This window comes from Tubulanus polymorphus, chromosome 4, assembly GCF_964204645.1.
Source record: "Tubulanus polymorphus chromosome 4, tnTubPoly1.2, whole genome shotgun sequence".
NCBI lineage: Eukaryota > Metazoa > Nemertea > Palaeonemertea > Tubulaniformes > Tubulanidae > Tubulanus > Tubulanus polymorphus.
In genome coordinates, this window is record NC_134028.1 from 8,379,636 (window position 1) to 8,398,351 (window position 18,716).

General features: G+C 39.3%; 1 protein-coding gene across 6 annotated transcripts in view; it reads left to right on the top strand.

Moving 5' to 3' along the window:
* Positions 1–18,716, top strand: part of LOC141903259 (protein FAM13A-like) — a 36,224-nt gene that overhangs the window by 5,046 nt on the left and 12,462 nt on the right. For 3 of the 6 annotated variants that reach the window (XM_074791354.1, XM_074791349.1, XM_074791351.1), the window contains 13 exons: positions 5,159–5,354; positions 5,796–6,005; positions 6,817–7,000; positions 7,455–7,674; positions 8,634–8,782; positions 9,990–10,040; positions 11,250–11,332; positions 12,238–12,295; positions 14,244–14,306; positions 16,292–16,453; positions 16,533–16,635; positions 17,067–17,430; positions 18,526–18,643. In XM_074791354.1, the coding sequence (XP_074647455.1) occupies positions 5,189–5,354; positions 5,796–6,005; positions 6,817–7,000; positions 7,455–7,674; positions 8,634–8,782; positions 9,990–10,040; positions 11,250–11,332; positions 12,238–12,295; positions 14,244–14,306; positions 16,292–16,453; positions 16,533–16,635; positions 17,067–17,430; positions 18,526–18,643 (1,931 nt within the window). In that variant the 5' untranslated portion in view covers positions 5,159–5,188. Of the gene's footprint in view, positions 1–5,158; positions 5,355–5,795; positions 6,006–6,816; positions 7,001–7,454; positions 7,675–8,633; positions 8,783–9,989; positions 10,041–11,249; positions 11,333–12,237; positions 12,296–12,874; positions 12,914–14,243; positions 14,307–16,291; positions 16,454–16,532; positions 16,636–17,066; positions 17,431–18,525; positions 18,644–18,716 lie in introns of all 6 variants that reach the window. The other 3 variants (XM_074791352.1, XM_074791350.1, XM_074791353.1) reach the window with 3 other exon arrangements.

Below are 18,716 nucleotides of genomic sequence, written 5' to 3' on the forward strand. Positions count from 1 at the left end.
GCCACCAGTTGTCGTGTGTAATTTATCGTAAACAATTTTGAAATTGTGTGCTCTCAAAAGTTTTGCGCTGCATTTCGCTGTATTGACATGCGTCATTACGCAAGAACTGATGATAGCGGCTAGTATATCAATTTCAGATGAGAAAAACATTGATTTATCGCGATGAATACCACTGTCTGTATGATAGCGGATTACTTGAACTATCAAAATCATAATTTTCCCCTTGCAAGACCCTGGATTCATCTAGGAACGGAAAAATTCCATTTTAAATTCGAATAGATTTGACAAAGACGATAAAGAGCCGCTTGCGAATGGTGCAGATATGTAGTAAATATGGTTCTATGATGCATACACGCTTGCTACTGCTCCCAGCTCCCTTTGCTGAGTGTATTCTTCAGCTCGTGTGCGTTTATGAGAAACAACAAACTCGCTTGTTTTCTTTGTTTCCCTGCGTCGGTTCGATTTACAAGAAACATGTTTGACCGTTGAAACGCGGAAACATGCTTGTTTCCGTGTGTCTCTTTGTCATGCGTGTTTACGAGAAACAGGAAAGCTTGTTTCCTTGTTTCCCTGCATCCGGTGCATTTACGAGAAACATGTTTTATTGTTGAACAAGAGAAACAGGCTTGTTTCCGTGTGTCCCTTTGTCATGTGCGTTTATGAGAAACAAGAAACAGGCTTGTTTCTGTGTGTCCCTGTATTGGTTGCATTTACAGGAAACATGTTCGATTCCGCTTTGCGTGAGTTGGGATTTACAAGTGCATTTTTATGGGGTATTATATAGGCCTATTCGGGGTGACCAGTAGGCTGATACAATTTTTTTCATCTTCGTTTCTTTGATGAAAACGCTGGAAAAATCTATTCCAATCATCCTCAATTGTTGGGTTTTCACTTATCAGCCTATTCCGGGTATTCAGGAATATCCTCTCGGTTTTCTTTTCGAAAAAATTGCCCTTGAAAAATCGAAAGCCGATTGTTTTGAGCTGTAATTTAACGATATTCACGAGCTCCAATCATGCCTTTACTATGGGATGATTACAGTTATTTTTTTCAATTTTCTGTTCATGAATTCATGACTGGTCTGAATTTCCGTAACCTAGTTGCGCATTGAATCGTTCGCTTTTACTCTCGTAGTAGTCGTATTCATAGGCATTTTGATGGACAATGAAAGAGAAATTTTTTTTGCAGTTGTTATGGAATTCGTTTCTTTGTGTAGTCGGAGCGGTATTGCTAAGAATGACGTCACTGCCTACACGAGTTTACGTACCTAACGTTACGAAAACAAATGAAAAAATAAAAACTAGCCGCGCGCGACTAGGAAAATTCTACTTCATAAATGACTCAATCGGCGAAAAGTTTTCTAACAGGCGCCGCCTTGACTTATCGGCGAATTTTGCTGTAGGGAAAATGAACCGCTAATGATAAAAACGTATATAAAGCTCGAACGCTCGTTAACGCAATGTGTTCGACGCATGCACGTATTATGAATTTTTTCGACTTCGTTCCCATCGCCGCTGGTGGACTAGGCTAGTACCGCCCGAACTAAACCGCCAGGTCTGTATACGTTATTTTTTGTGCCGCGATACTTTCCGGAAAAATCGTCACCTTCGAAAAAAAGGAAATTCGGGATCGCATTTCTGGCCTCTCCTTAACATTCTCTGAATGTCGTCTGTATATCGTCAGAGTTAAGTAACGTAGGTGTGCGTTATCGGTGTCTGTTATTTTCGTTTCGCGTTCTGTTTTGATGTACGGTATCGATTGACATTTTCGTAAATTGTGTAAAACGCCGCCGTAAATGAAATAACCGATATCTGAAATATATGACTTATTCGTTGGTTGGTTTTTTCGCATTCGTGGAACTGTTTGCGTGTACGTAGCCCTGGAAAATGCTTTTAAAATTGTTATCTTTAGATCAGTGTTTTGTGACTGCATTGTGTTTACATATATACACAAAGTCTTGTAGTTTTACTTATCACCTATACATGTATTTAGGGTATATTTTCCTTTTCATATAAAGTCGTGATCAGATTCTTTGATAGGGCATCGAGCTTTTTGCTGGGTTTTAGGTGGTCCTTGGCAATGTGTCTCCAAGCCTTTGGCTCGGGTCTCTGGATTGTCATTGAACATTCCTCAACTCCTGGATTCCATTGCAGCACACATTTCGCAATGTGGCATTAAGGAATGCTTATAACGCAAAAAAAAACATAATATAATGAAAAACTACTGGTACACAGGGCCAATTCAATGGGCCATTTTCAAAAACTGTTTTTGAAAGTTACTTCATTGATATCGGACAATCACTCGTCTTTAGAAACCAACATTTGAAATCTTGTGATTATTGAAAGATTTGAAAGGTTTCGAACTGCTCTGAAATTTCTGATGTTGGGACTGAGGAAAATGATGTCAACATAAAAGAGTTGCGCTTGAATATAAAGAATGAAACTACTTTCAACGTAAGGCAGGGCTCGGCTAATTTGCGGTTGTTGTCTGAATTCTCTGAAATCTTATGATTATTTATAGATTTGAAAGTTTTGGAAATTTCTGTACATGTTGTCACCATCGAAAATGATGTAAACGCTTGATGAAAAGAACGACCGGCTTTCAGCAATTTTGCGGTAGTTCGCGAGCCTGAATACATTAAGACCGGGCGTGTGTGGCTATTCAGTAGCGAGAGTTGTGTACGTTTGATAGAGAAATGTGTACGGTTAGATTTGATGGGTGATCTATGACTCAAATTTCCGGTTCATCTGATTCTCATCAGTTCAGCATCGGCTACCAGCGTAGAATTTTAACCCGTTCATAGCTGATCCGGATCACTGGCTGATTGATATTATGTACGTTGCTTGTGTAGGTTTAATATCGAAAGGTGAAAGCACAGGAGCGAGTCTATGAAATTTGGAAGGCAGGTAGGGGTTCCGGAAAATTGACAAAAGCATTTTTTTATAAAGCAGGCCATCGTCAGTAGTGGAATCCCACCTTGGTGTTAGACATTTTTGGAGAAATACATGCGGAAATTTGCAATTTCCGAGAGGACGTGTGTTGAATTTACATATTTTAATGACCTATGTCTTGACGAATAGGGCAACCCCAATGTGAAGGCAGGGGTCCAGATCACCGAGACCACCCCTTATATCCGCCCCTGGTGCAATGTTGTCATTGGTAGATGTTGCGGCTTATGGCTCTTTTGCTTTGGTATTTTGATGACGACCCAGGGGCCAAGTCATGGCTTAGACTTAAGACCAGTCTAAAACTGACTTAATTCCATAGCCTATCTAACAACAATTGACCAGTCTTACGATTTAAGACCACTTTTAGACTTAAGTCACGACTGTGCAACTTGGCCCTGGCAGTAGTCGGCCATTTTGACATTTGTTGGTTACTGTTTTCCTATTCTTGAACCCAATTCGATATGTTTTTTCTTTTTTCCGAATAAATTCATAATAATTCATTCCAAAAACGAGATGCTTCGATTTCGAAAGAACTGCGCGTTGTTAGTCAGTAGCGTACACGGGAAAATCTGTGATGTCATCGTCTAAACTCGGCTGCGTGAGTCGTCTGCCGGCGGTCGTAACTCTCAGCCGGTTGTGACTCAATCGTATCTCCCTCGGCGGCTCTAATGATGACTGCGAGTCGGGCTTCGTAGAGCGTGAAAAAGCGTTTGAAACCAGGCTGCAAATATTATACGCTTCGAAATGAAAACATAAACGATGTCGAATTCATAGATAAAATCTGAAGGTTTCGTACGGATAGTAGTTTTATGTATTTTGGTAGAATCCCTCAGATTTAAATTGATTAAAAAGTTTGCGAAAAATTTGTTAGATATATTTCGGGTGCTTGCTTTGATACTACTGCCCTTTGTCAGTCTAGAATGGTATGTATCAGTGGCAGATCCAGCCCACCACTACTACTGGTACTACTGCTTGAGCGGTACTCACGATGGTAGAAGTGCCCTTTTATTTTTAAGCACAGTTTTTTGGAATATTATCTTATCTTTAATAACTGCCCAGGGCAGATCCAGTCTACCGGTACTACTCACGATTATAGAAGTGCCTTTCTATTTTTCTAGTTCTGGTAGAAGTGATTTATAATTGCCAATTTGGATATTCAAAAAATGGGTAAACTTCTTATTTTCAATGAATAATTTTTCTTCGACATGACAAAATGTCATTTTGTGGATACGGAGAGGACTTGGTGCCCCGAATTGATACGGATTGCATCTCCGGCCCTAAAAATACATGATATTCTATTACATAGGTGCCCTTGCACAGATGAGCAGTACTAAAAAAACCTAGGCTAGATCCGCCCCTGCGTATCGTATCGTTTTAGAATGAAGAAGGATTATTAGTTAACTTTTTCTAATCAATTTACGATCGTGGGATTTTTACTTAACCACATCATTCGAGGATATAGCGATTATTTCAAATGATTCACGTTTCGGTATTTTTTGTCAGTCGAACCTTTGAGATCGTTTGGGAATTTTTTATTTCGATACAAGATAGGGATGACTAATTGCATTACGTGTTGGTGTTTTTCTGTATCGTCTTCGATTTTCGACATTTGGGAATTAGATAATTTTGATGCCAGATACAGATTGCTAATTGCGTTACTGAAAGCTTTGTAGTGTAGGTTCTCTTTGATTCACCATGTTTGGTATTGTTTCTATTGACAAATGTCGAAATTCTGGTATAGTTTTTGGCTGTGGATACGACTAACGTAAAATGCGTTCTGATCTTTTTGGTTCTCGGGCTTGCGTGAGACCCTTATTCTCGTACTGTCTGTCTATATGTGTGTCTGTCTTTTAAAGCTTCGTTAATAGTGGGTTGATCTTGATAGTATTGCTACGGGGGTCTAATTTTAGCGGTGCAAAGGATCGGCCCACTGCGCCACCTAGCGTACCATGTTTCTCATTTCCTGTGAATGCACATGGCACAGGAAACTGCTCGGAAACATGTTTCTGTCTCTACTGTTTCTGTGTTTCCCTGCATCGTGCGCGTTGGGCTTTATACGAGAAACAAGAAACTTGGTTGTGGGAATCAATGTTTCTGAGATAAAACATTTTTGATTCTGTGTTTCCGTGATTTCCAGCGTCATGTGCGTTGGGCTTTAAGGGTTATATCTACTTTAGTTCTAAACTTGAGTGGTTTCTCTTTTTTTGCAGAAGGATTGCCTGACGAACGTTCCGCGCGAGATGGATCGCATGAAGAAGATCCTGAAATCGCCGCTGTCAAATCGTAAACACTTGGACGTCAGTTCGGCGAAGGTGTTCGGAATACATCTACACGAACTGGTGAAAACGGGCGCGGAGTCGGTTCCTCAAATCGCGCAGACTATCTGCGAATATATAATCAAACATGGTACGTACGTAAATATCTGCTCGTGGGTAGGTGATATCTATATATATATATTTTGGCCCAGAATAACTGTTAACACGGGTGCCAAATGGGCCCAAGTCTGTTTGGCCCGGGCCAAATTTTAGCACAAGACAAATGATTGCATTTGAATTTCAACTGTTACCAGAAATGACTCACTACGCTTTGTTTAAGCATTGTTTAGTATCTGGGCTTGCTCTCTAATTAAGCACGGGCCAAATTTGGCTCGAGTCTGATCCGTGCCAATTCGGCCCAGGCCAAATCGTCTCAGTGTGATCGCGGCTGATGTCATTTATCTACTGGTTAACTCTAACCAATTTCAACTTGGAAAAATCAGGGAATTTGTATACCAGCCCATTACACTACTCTAAACCATTATACGAATGAGCGGAATATAAAAAGATTTACATATCGATTTGATTTCAGCGATCTCGTTGGAAGGCATATTCCGCGTGAACGGAAACGCGAAAATCGTCGAAAAACTGAAAACGTCGTTCGACAAAACGGGTGAAGCCGATTTGGATGGTAGCGGCGACACGTACGCGGTCGCTGGATTGCTGAAATTGTTTCTACGCGAATTACCGGAAGGCTTGATCAATTCTTATCTTACGAAAGAATTCGTCGTTACTCACGAAAGTAAGTTTGTTTTTTTTTCTACGTCGAGCGAGCCGATGCGCCCGTATACGTTGACCGAGGTCTCGAACTGCTGAGAAATTATATTGCCCACAGTTCATCAATATCACCGACGGATGCGTACTCCTCGGCAGGGATTCCAACCTGGTGGCATCACTAGACTCAGCCATGGCATGAAACCCAGCCAGACGAGACTAGACCGGGTGTGCAGGTACATGCCGCATGATGCAAGAACATTTGCACGTGGCCTGACTGATATGATTATCAAATTATAGTTCCAATTCATAATTCATTTGACAGTGTCCCTACGACTCCTTGATTGCTTAAAAACTCCTTCTAAATGGGAAATGCTTTAAAAGGTTGAAACTGTAATTGAATTTGAGCAAAATGTCGGAAATTTCCTTAAATTTTTTGGCAATTAGATACTTTCTCTCGTTAGATACTTTATTAGTTGTACATTAGACTACGCCTAAATCCATACAGACGGAATCAGGATCTTTTTTTTACCGTATTAGAAACCAAGTTGAGTATTGTCAAGGATAATTAGGCTTACACAGCCACCAAATTAATGGTTTACCGAGATAAACAGTGCCGATTTAGGAGGAGTCTGCAGTAATTGGGATATAAAAGTGTTGCAGTCACTTCCTTGAAATATGAAATTGTCTCCTTTAAAACTCTGTATATCGAAGAATGACCGATCTGTAGGGACTCTGTGTGATGACGAACTATGGCTCCGTCTGCCCTCCCGCAATTCCGTCTTTAAAAATGGCTGCTCATCCGGTCAACCTTGTTGTAACATGTACGATTATTTCAGCTTATGGCCGAACTCCCGAGATATGCTTACAGAAACTGAAAGTGTTGCTGGACGAATTGGAGTTGGAGAATTATCACCTGTTGAAATATCTGTGTCGCTTCCTCGTTCAAATCTCGTTGCACGAAGTCCACAACAAAATGAGCCCGATCGCGTTGAGTATTGTTTTCGGTCCGAATTTCTTCAAGTAAGTGTCCTGCCTTTTCGACATGTCCATCCATGTAGTAGGTCATGCGCACAAAACTCCCTTTTGGTCTTGGATTGTAAGAATTCATCAGTTCCAACTCAATCAGAGCTATCAACTGTTCCTGATTTTCAGGACCGGGATTTGTTACTATACTATAACGAGAAATACTGATTTGATTTGCTTGATGCTTACAGAGATATGAAAGGTGTTAATTTTAAGATTTTCTTCCATATTTCATTGAAATGTTACTGAGAAAAATTCAATTTGTTACTGATAGCACTTTTCAGAGGTTGGCAGCCCTGTTCAATAGACTAAGTTGTAGTTTAATGAATTTCTCGCAATGAATAGAAAAACTAACTTCGAAAACAGAAGCATTTTCTCAACCGTGTCAAGGCTGAAATTTACATATTTGGCTCTTCGTAAAGTGACAACGAAACTGTTCGTAATTTTTCAGATGCGGCGAAGGAATAAACGGATTAAAAGATCAGGGAATTACGAATCAGATCGTGTGCAAATTCATCGTCGAATACGACGCGTTGTTCAAAACCGACGATGAAATCTCGCCGTACAGTATTAAACTGATACAGGTACAAGAGGCCGTCAAATCTAAAAGTCCTCCCATCCGACCACCACCGCCGAAATACGACGATTCACCAGTTCCGTCGCCTCGACGAGTAAGTATTCTGATTAGATATATCCGAAGTGGAAAGAAACGTAGTTTACACACTCGTTAACACTCCCGAGCAGATATCCTTGTCCTGGTTTTATAGACCGGTATTATCTCTATCTCAATTGAAAATGAATTGAATTAGCCCCGGGTAAAAGTTAATACCAATCTTTACAACTGGACCCTTTAGTTTAGGTACTCGGTTACCCCGCCAAGTGATTATTGATAAGAAAAAAACCTTGTAAAGTCGATGAAACAAATCGTCCGTGCTGAAACGATCATACTGTAAAATCCCACAAAACAGAGAAGAAAAATGACTCCAATCGGTTTCCTTAGCCAGGGGTCGGTTTAACAATTTGATGTTGACTTTAACCCATGGGTTAACACGATTGAAAATGAATTGAGTTAACCCCCGGGTTAAAAAATAATACCAGTCTATAAAACTGGGCCCTGGAGTATTAGAGTTACAACAGAAATTATGAAATAAATGTATGTTCTGTACAATCCAGAACATGAGAGACTAATCAATCTGATTACTGAATTAGTCTCTTTGTTTGAAATAAACTATAGCTCAAGGAAACTTTTCAGACTCACTTTTATGGCATCAAAAATCCCTTAAAGTAGAACGCATTGTTCATACACAATGTGCTCAGTTACACTACTGAACAAAATTCAACAGTGCAGACAATCGCCGATATACCACGCTCCCATATACCGCCACCAACGGCCAGGTTTTCTCAATGTACTTCCCTATACAAATACATAGTAAAACACCCCCGATATACCGCCATGCTCCCTATACCGTTAAAATCGTTATGCACTGATGTGGGCGGAATATTGGGGGTTGACTGTGTTTCCATACACAGTAATAGACTGTTACATTGCTCAGTAAATATCGTCAATGAGCAAAAAAAATTGGTTGGTGCTAACGCGATTAAAATTCGAGCATGTTCTTCACTTATTCAGCGAAAGAAATACGATCAACATCAGCTGCAGCATCGAGACGAGGATGATCAGAGTGACGGGGGTACCCCTCGCAGTACTCGTATTATCAACAGCCCTCGAATCAGCGACGACGAATTCAGTCGGTCGTCTTCGCCTTTCATATTAGACAGGTAAATAACGAGAGAAAATTAATGCGAGGGGTTATATCTTTTCCGCAGAATTGTGACGAAAAAAGGGCCTGATATCTCTGTCATGAGCGTACATTTCCTTTACTTTACTTTATTTGAAAATTCTTGGACTTGATACAAAAGACAATTTTCGAGTATTACATAAAAAGAATGACTATTATATAATTATACGACATACAAAGATACAAATTTAAATATTGGTATACATGTGAGAACAAGAGTTGTGATAGGGAATCAAGTGAAAAATCTCATAATTTAACCAACAAAAATACACAGTTACGAAGTTCTACTGTGAAGTTTGCATTAATGATTTGTGTTTGAAAAAGTCGGGTTTCGTATAAAATCGCCCGTGTAGATATGTATAATTCCCTACTATCGTTTAAATATTTACAGTGGAAAAGATAGTGAAATTCGTCCCCAATCGCACTATTACACAATAATTTACATGTTCTTTCCGCACGCCCTATGTTATTCCATCTATCAGTTTCTAAGGGGAACTTGTGATATGAAGTACTGTGGACAGAATTAACGATAGCCCTCGTTTTACGAATAGAATAGAATTTTGAGTCCAGAAGAAACATAATATCAGTGCACGATGAATATACAAGAGATAATCCCATAATAATTCAGCCGAAAAGTGAATTCTTGAATATATCGGAGCAATGTTTCGGCTTAAGACTATCAGCCATCATCAGGCTTACTGTACTCATTCTCTTTTTGGCTTAATTAATGTAGGATTTCGTCTCGTGTAGAACTAGATTTTGAATGTTGAACTGGGTCCCGATGTTCATTAGATTACGTTCGACGTCGTATTACTGTTAATTCAACTAATTAGCGATTACTCAATTACATACAAATCGGCGAATTGAGAGACGCTCGACGTTTATTAAGCATCTGTTTCGGCAATGAAACGAAGATTTATCGCGATAAACCATCGATTCGATTAGCGCTTTTATTACCGCCACTGACGAATGCGAGAGCGAAGGGTTTTATCTGCGTTAATGGCAGCCGCGGGAATTGCACGGAATATCCGTCATAAAAGGCGGCGCGCTGGAGCTGCCGTGTAGGGACTCTCGGCGTAGATGGCTAGTAGGCTCCTCATATCTCTTAATATCGACAACATCTATCGACTGCTACGTATTTAGATCTAGCGATGCCATTATTTTTGTTTTTCTTGTTGTAATTTCAGCGATGACGCGAGTTTCGGGCCTTCACCGGTTGTGTCAATGTGTACGTCTGAGTAAGTTCAATCAAATATTCAAATCTTTTTAGAAGACTTTTCCATGGACTTCTGTCCATCTGTGTTGGGGCATTTATTGTGTATAAGCCACGTACCAAGTTGTTACCTAATAGTTTTTCGGAGCGACTTAGTTCATAGATGGTGTTGAAACCAAAAAAATTAATATTTGTTGGGGGAAGGGGTTCAATTGTCCGAATTTCAAGCCATATTTGCTTTTCATGCATGTATAGAATATAGACAGTTTGGAGACTACAAAGGGTGACTGCGGATTGACTTGATTTTGTAGGGTGAAATTGATTTGAGAAAGATGAAAAATGGGGGGAAAATGTGAAAATTTACACAAATATGTGAAATTTGACAAAAATTTTGATGTGCGTTTCTGCGCAATATTCTTTAACGTTCAGATGCGCGTTAATTGGCTTGTTCGAATTACAATTTCGAGGTCGATTTTCACATTACGCGAATTACTTTAGTTCGAACTAGTTTGACCAGGAAATTTTACCCTGCTACGGAGCTGGATTGAATTGGCTAATTCGAATTAGCTACTACGAAAATGCACTGTTTTTTGAGCCACACTCAAACGCAAACAACTCAAAAAATGACAAAATTTCAAATTATTCAACAATTTCAGTATTGAAGATATTTATCATAGTAAACCTAGGCCTATGAATTTTTAGAATATATTTAAAATCTCATTGGAGAAATAATTCAAAGAAAATGAAACAATCAAATTAAATTTCACCATACCACCAAAAATTCTCATCACATTAAGACACTCAATGCCGGGGCATTTTATGAATTTGAAAATTTGTACATGTTAAAGGAATAATGCATTACAGGAAGCTAATTCCGCATTTGCTTTTGTGAAATTGATTTTTTTATCAGATTAACTAACCCGAATTAAGCATTGCCATTTTTAACTTGCATTGTTACCTAATTTGAATTAAAAGTTAACCCTTACCTCCCCCTATCTCGAAACTGGGCCCGGTAGCCGGGTATCTAGGCTAAATAAATGCCGTAATCCGCATATGTTAAAAAGTGAATTAGAGTTCTGCGCTGAGAATTTCTGAAATATCAGGTGGTTCGATGACATTTTGAATTGATCGAATTTTCAAGCGCGTCAGATTTTTTCAACCCTCCCTCCAACTGTTACATCCGCATTATCACAGGAATTATTCGACGATTTTTTTTTTCCTTCCTTTATTTCAGTCTCGTCGAAAAAACGATCAGCGCAGTGATTAGTCAACACATGTTCGGTGACGATTTATCGAATGTATCCAGCTCTGACGATCGTAAGTCTGTATATATATATATATATATATTTTACAATCTGTTATTCAACGCGTGCAATATGTTGGAATATGCATTCTGCAATCTGCATATCGATATATTCCGGTATAGCGTTGCTTCTATTGTGCAGGCATTTGTTTCTCTTTGTGTAAATGCGAAGTTGGATTTTATAGCGTAGTCTTATTTTCTTCGACAAAACGGTGGAAACCTCGTTACGGCGAACTTCGCGGGACCAGAATATCTGTTCGTTATAACCGGTATGAAATTAATTAGAATTTCGTACTTTGGACGAAATTATGTATTTGTAATACGGGGGTATCTGATGAATCGTTGTATCCGAGTTCGTTATAACGAGGTTCCACTGTAATTATGCAGCGGTAGTTCACGACCTGGGGCCAGCCGCTCAAAAGTCGGTCAAGGCAATTGGTGGATAAACACTGCGATTTTAATCGTCCCAAGGACGTCTATGGATCGGTTAACAATTTTGAGCAACTAGCCCCTGGATTCAGTTATACATTAACATAGTTCTGGACTTACAGTTCACGATTATTGATTTAAACAACTGGAAATTCCAACTCAAAATCATACAATTTCACTCGAAACTGGAACTGGATCCGAGGGGCCAGCCAAATTCATGAAGGCATATGATTTATTTATTAGCAAGTTTACGTATGAATTTGGCCTTCGGATCCATCTCCGCTGTGAGTTGAAAATTGGCTCCAGAGTTAATTGAATGAAACTGAACTGATTTTAACTCAATATAGTTAAATCTAAATCAGAACTGTGGGACTGGGTCCAGGGCTGTAGAATTTGGAAAACGATTGGAAATTGGAATACAGTAATCTTATAATCCTCTCGAATTAGTGGAATATTTTTTATTCATTCCCGATTTTTGATTTTCGTTTAGTTTCATCAACTCCAGTTCCGGCTCCACGGAAGAAAAAACGCGACAAAGCTGAAAGGAGGTAGGTCCGGTCGAGTCCGCGATTTCATCTGATCTATCCGTTGCATTGCATGTTTCGAAAACTTCGTCTTTAAATGTGCGCTTTGAAATAGAGTATTTCGTAGCATTTTAATTTTCGAGCTTGATAATTTTTGAAGAGCATTCTCGAAAGAATTGACGATACCAAAATACGTTACTTTCCATATACCCCACCACCATTTTCAGTGATAGAGTTTGTTATAGGCCTATCTGATGTTCTTTCCTAAGCTATAACTTGGAAATTCAGAAGACTATATGAACTTTTTCATTGAAAATTGTGAATTGTCTATTCACAAATAGATTACAGGGGCCATTTGCTCAAAGGTTGGTTAAAGATAACCAGCGGATAAATACCATAGTAATAATGAACTTTCAATTGTCGCTCCTTTGAGCAACTGGCCCCAGGTTTCTGAAAATGAATTCGGAAAATTATATTTTCAGCCAAATTCTTGGTTTTTTTTTCCCCACTTAACCCAGTGCATTTAAACTAGAAATTTTAAGCTTACAGACCATGAACCGTTTTGTTGACTAAATTCAATGTTGGTTTTTCTGTACGAATTAGGAGGAAAAAGATAAAAACAATCTGTCGTGAGCTGTACAGGTATCGATTGTTTCGAATTTTTTTGCAGCATTTTGACGCGGCTTCAGAAAATGATTCCTGATTCGCTCAAAATTCTGAACTTTCTATATACACTTATCATAAAAAATTTATACGGTTATTATTGGATCCTAGCAAATTACACGATCTTATATCATTTGATCTCATATTTTGATTATCTTGCAAATTTATTATTATTCGCGATCTAGTTCCCCAGTTATGAGTTAAATTTGATTCGACAAATTTGCTGCATATTGCAAATCATTGGCAATTTTGAAGTAAAAATTTGCTATTTAAAGAAAAAACTAAATGAGCATTTGACGTTATGGATATTTACTTCAAATAGTATTAGACAGTCACTTATCTATGGAAACAAAATTGGGAGATTATATTTTGTACTGCCATATGACTTGAAGTCGGCTGATTCTAGTCACAGCCAGATCTGTTGGGAAGCTATAAATTAACGTTGTATCGATAACACGATAACTCATCTTGGCAAAATGGGGTACACCTACTACAATGAGTTATCTCGTCATTGGCAGCGCTAAAACATGTAGTAAATTTGAACTCTGAAGTGATAAACTCGTAACTGGAGAGCTTGGTCCCGGCAGCATGTGTAAATCGAATCAAATAGAATGTTGTGTGAACAAAAGCTGATTGTTTTTCCGGGTACGAGGTCGATGTGATGCATGACTTAAATTCAGATATTGCCGGGTTAATGCAAATTGACGTAGGGCAGTCGCCACAATATAGATTCATAAACTAAATTCGATTCCTTTGATACAGTTAAATCACCCCCTTAATTCAGTTTAATTCGCGTCCACCTCTTACTGCTAAAGCTGTCCCTACTTTTCAGCGAATAATTTTTCTGAAAACTCGTTTAAAACGATGAGACACGAAACGTTTACTTCGCCTAAAAAATTGCAAGATTTTAACCTCGTATATATCCTGAGAATCTTGGTAAACCGGAATCCTTTAGGTTATGAGGTTCAGAGGCAGGTCACGCGTAGTGTAAGACTAGGCTGAATTTATTTTGACGACCAATCTAAAATATTGCGACCAGATTATTGCTAGCTTAAAGCAGTCATTTGTTTGCATGTCATATGGCTACGCACACTTTTTATACTGGATAGTGGACAATGCACAAGGTTGATCTTTACAATGTAGATTGCGACGCTGTCATTGTCAACGTCACTTGTCTAAAATTCCAAAAGGTACCTATACAGATGCGGTACACTGATCCAATGTTAAATTTCTCCGATTGCGTTTTATATGTGTCGATGTTTGAATGAGTTTCATTTGGAATGCACTGCATGAACGATTATTGTTTCAGATACAAAGGTGTAAATAGATTATCAGTTCCCGAACACAATCGATTTCATCAAACTGATGATTTGTGAGTCTATTACGATAAATATCGCGTATACGATCTATATACAGTGTAGAACTCGCTTAATTCGGATCACCTGGGACTGGAAAACTTTGTTCGAATTAACTCCGGGACATCAATGTTCCTGAATAACAAACGCTTAATTAGCCAATTGAATTCGCATATAAAGATTAAGAAGAGATGCAGTATGAAAACTACTGAAAATGATGCATTACAACCATTGGTTATTTTTAAGATAATCACACAGGCTTTCTATTGCTGTATAGATTTGGTCAATCAAAGGTCAAAAGTTGATCCCCTCAAACTATAGGTGGCGCTATAGTACAGTGGACGATGGCGGACATTCTGCGGAGATACAAGCCGAACGTCGACGGACGTTCTGCGGTCTATTGGGTTAAAGGAAACCCGAATTATGCACTCTCGTTTGAATAGAAATAACCTATAGAGGGGACCGGAATTTTAGTCGGAAATAAATGAAAATCGGAATAAAACCGATCCGAATGAAGCGAGTTGTACCATATCATTATATGTATAATATTCATAGCTTTAGTTACTATAACCATATCCTACCGGGTAAGTCTACGAATGCTTTTGTGGCGACCAACGATTTCTTTTTCCGAGACTGGGGAAACCTCTTTAATCAGAGCCTTGTACTCGCCGAATAGCGTGGGATCATCCGGTTTGTAACCCACCACTTCTCAGTTATGTGGCAAACAAGTTATCAATTAAAGTCACTGATTTTAAAGATCCACTTGCTTTTACTAAGTAGTTGCTCAGTTTTCCCTGCTTCAATTTCTTTTACGCTCCGATTGAAATTGAACCCAACTCGCAAAGTAAATCGAATATCAATCCAAAAGAACTGTAATCATGCTTTTTGGTCGTGGGATGGTGGTCCACGCGGTCAGCTATGGTTACTAGTACAATGGAACTTCAATACAACGAAGAAAATCTCTAGGAAATCACGAGAGACATCCCACAATAACGAAGCCAAGATTGAAAAATTCTATATCAGAATGATTATATTTGAGGAGCGACGTTTCGGCTAACAACTGTTAGCCATCATCAGGCATCAAATATAAGGGGACTGGAAATATAAGTGGACCGGACAGATTTCTATACATGAGTAATTTACTACACAGTCGCTCCTCAAATATAATCATTCTGATATAGAATTTTTCAATCTTGGCTTTGTTATTGTGGGATTTCTCTCGTCATCATCATACACGGATATTGTGTATCTTCTCGTCTAACTCTAGGAAATCAGTTTGTTATAACCAATTGTTCTTTGAATCCAGTATGCGTATTTCTCAGTTGGGACACAATTTTTAGTTTGTCGTGGCAGATTAATCGTTACACCCGACTTCGTTATGATGAGGTTCCATTGGAGTATTTATAAACATTATATAGTACTTCATTATGATTAGTTGTATTCTATTGTAACTCTTCTATCTATGTATCTCCTACTGCTGTTTCAACTATTTATTTACCGCATTGGTTCATATGGTATACTTGAGCTCAGGAGAATGGTCCTGGTTACCCGGTTGCCGGTGTCTTTTTTCATTCGATCACAACCTCTTATTAGTGGTTTATCTGAACCCAGTTCCACAGGCGTTCAAACATTTCCAATCAGAAACTGTTATTCCTGTGTGCCATAGTGCAAATATCCAAAAGTGAACAAGAAGGATTAGCTACGAGATAACTCGTAAGTGGCAATGATGGCAGAACCGAGACCTCGAGATATCTCGTAGTTTGCAGTGAATGTGTTGAATGTTGGAATGAAGAGTTAAACATCCTTGTGAAAGCAGACCCAGTGAGTAACCCGCTGCCATGGAACTGGGTTCTAGGTTCTTAATGACAATGATCTTATGTAGTACGCGTATGTAAAACCCTAAGTCCTTACTGAAAAAATTAAGTTCTTGCTCCAAAAAGGTATCGTGAAAAAGTGCCTGAAATCCTTTGATGTTAATTGGCATTCGGTTTATTCGTTTAAGGTACGATTCCGAAGACAGCGAAACTCCTGCTACAAAAATAGGATCCGATTTTGTGGACGGGAAAACCGAGGACGAAGAGGCCGACCAATCGCCACCCCCGACTCCGAAACCTCGAAGTCCTAAACGCAAACCAGTCATCAAACGACCGAAAAGCCCTTCGAGGTACGTCAGGAGAATTTCAGATTTTTGAAAACGTTATTTTCTAGAACAGCGCGATAGAATACGATGCCTTCATTTGCAGGGAAACTGACGACGCAGAAAATACGGAAATACCAGCGCAAATGATTGAAAGCGATGATTCCGGATTCGGTAGCATACAGAGAACGCAAGACGCTCTTACTGGGGTACGTTTAACTGCTTTAGATTGCATAGGTTTACGGCGTTACCGGGATATGTTAACGCTTTCAGTGCGTCTACACCGCAGTGCGGTGTATAAATCAGTGATGGACTCTGCTGGTACACCGCGTAACCGTGTATTGATCTCATTAGTAGTATTCATCTCTATCTATCTCTATTGAAAGATAGCAGCACATGTCAAACCTAGTGAAATATTAGTAACTAATGATACACCGCACCGCGCTGTAGATGTGGTATAGACGCACTACACACAACTTATGAAATTATCTCCATTACTTTCTGGTATTAATTAGTTAGCACTGAAAGGTTGATTAATACAAGTCGAATGGAGAAAGATGCAGCAATTTCTTGAACCGGATATAGTTTAACAATATACGTATTGATCAAGCGGATAATTTTCCTCGTTCATTCATTTCAGTTTAAGCGAACGGCCGGCCCTAAGAATCGTCGCACTCCGACGAGGGGTGGGGTGACTTCGCCGCGGAAACAAGGATGGATAAAATCCGGCGATAACGCGGAAGAAGCGGACGCCGCGGACGATCGTTTCAAAACATATCCGCCGCGAAACTCGACGAAGCTTCAGAACGACCCGCAACGGCAAAACGGCGGATTGGATCACCCAGACTCAATGGCGAATGGATTCAAATGCGGTAGTTTGAATAACCTGGATATACACGAATCGGCGAGTGAGAATACGCGAACGACAATAGATGGTGCTAGTAGTAAACCACTCGTTCCACCTCTAGATCTATCGACGTTACACGAACAAATCGATAGCAATGGTAAGTTTCATTTTTTTCATCACTTTTTAACTCAAGCGCGCTATGAGCTACTAGGAGCAGGTGGCAAAAAATACTGACCCTTAGGATTAAGTCCTAAAACGTAAACAAGAATGAACAAATTTTGAAAAATTGTTCTTTATTGTGAAAGCGTATGGAGTTGACCTATATTGCCGGAAGAAGCAGATAAGATACAAAATACCCAGGTCCCTGGGGCCGGTTTTATAGACTGGTATTAACTTTGACCCGGGGGGCTAGCTTAATTCATTTTCAATTGAGTTAACCCCCTGGATTAAAGATAATACCAGTCTATAAGACCGGGCCCTGGGGTTTAGGGCCTTACAAATGTGTTCCCATTAATTATCTCACTGCTTAATAGACCCCTAAATTCATCCAAATTCATTAAACAGTTGTTAAACAGCACTGTTGCAGACTTCTTTATATTTGTAATAAGTCACTGTGCCCGCCCTGAGCTAGGCCTTGTGTTTGATCTCCTCAAGGGGCTACCCCTCCGAGATAAGATTTCGATCAATACTTGTATTCATCATTGTATCATATTTGTAACACCCATACGCCATCTATCCGAATTGGTTTTCATTATTGTTGTAGCTGATTTGCTACTGTAGCTACGATAAGCGCTCTAGGGTTAAAACGCTTTGAATTCTCGGCCCGAGTATGCTTTGACTGACACTGCATAGTAATATTGAAATCACTATGGAGATTCCCGGCGGTAAACTGTAACAAATACGTGGGATGGTTTAAAGCTAAGCTCAGGTTAACTTACAACCTTTTTCGACATTAGTTCGCGCAAGGATAGAAAAAGTTCAATTTTCTACGACCCGACCAGATCGTCGTAGCCAATCAGCAATGAGTTTTGCATCACATGACTTTCAGACTCGGTGATGATTGAGTCGTAGTTGACCTAAGTGCTCTTAAGATCATGAGACAAATGAATCGGCAATCAGTGGTCCGGCAATCAGATCTGGTCATAAGTCGACCCCCGAGCTAAGCTTTGGATAATCATTTATCCACCTGACTGGAGTAATGTATAAGTATGCCTCTTTTTAAGAACCCGATTATTTTCTACTTTCTTACTAGAACCCATTTTAGCCGAAGGTGGTCCATCAATAGAAACGACAAATCAGAAATGCTGTGATCAAAAAAATAATGAAGAACAAACAATGTCTCCCAAACAAATCAAAGGCAAGAAAACCAGGTAAAATTCAAAAAAGTTCATGTTCACCAATTCTATCATTTTTAGCTCGCGTCTAGTTAGCTTATGCCATTGG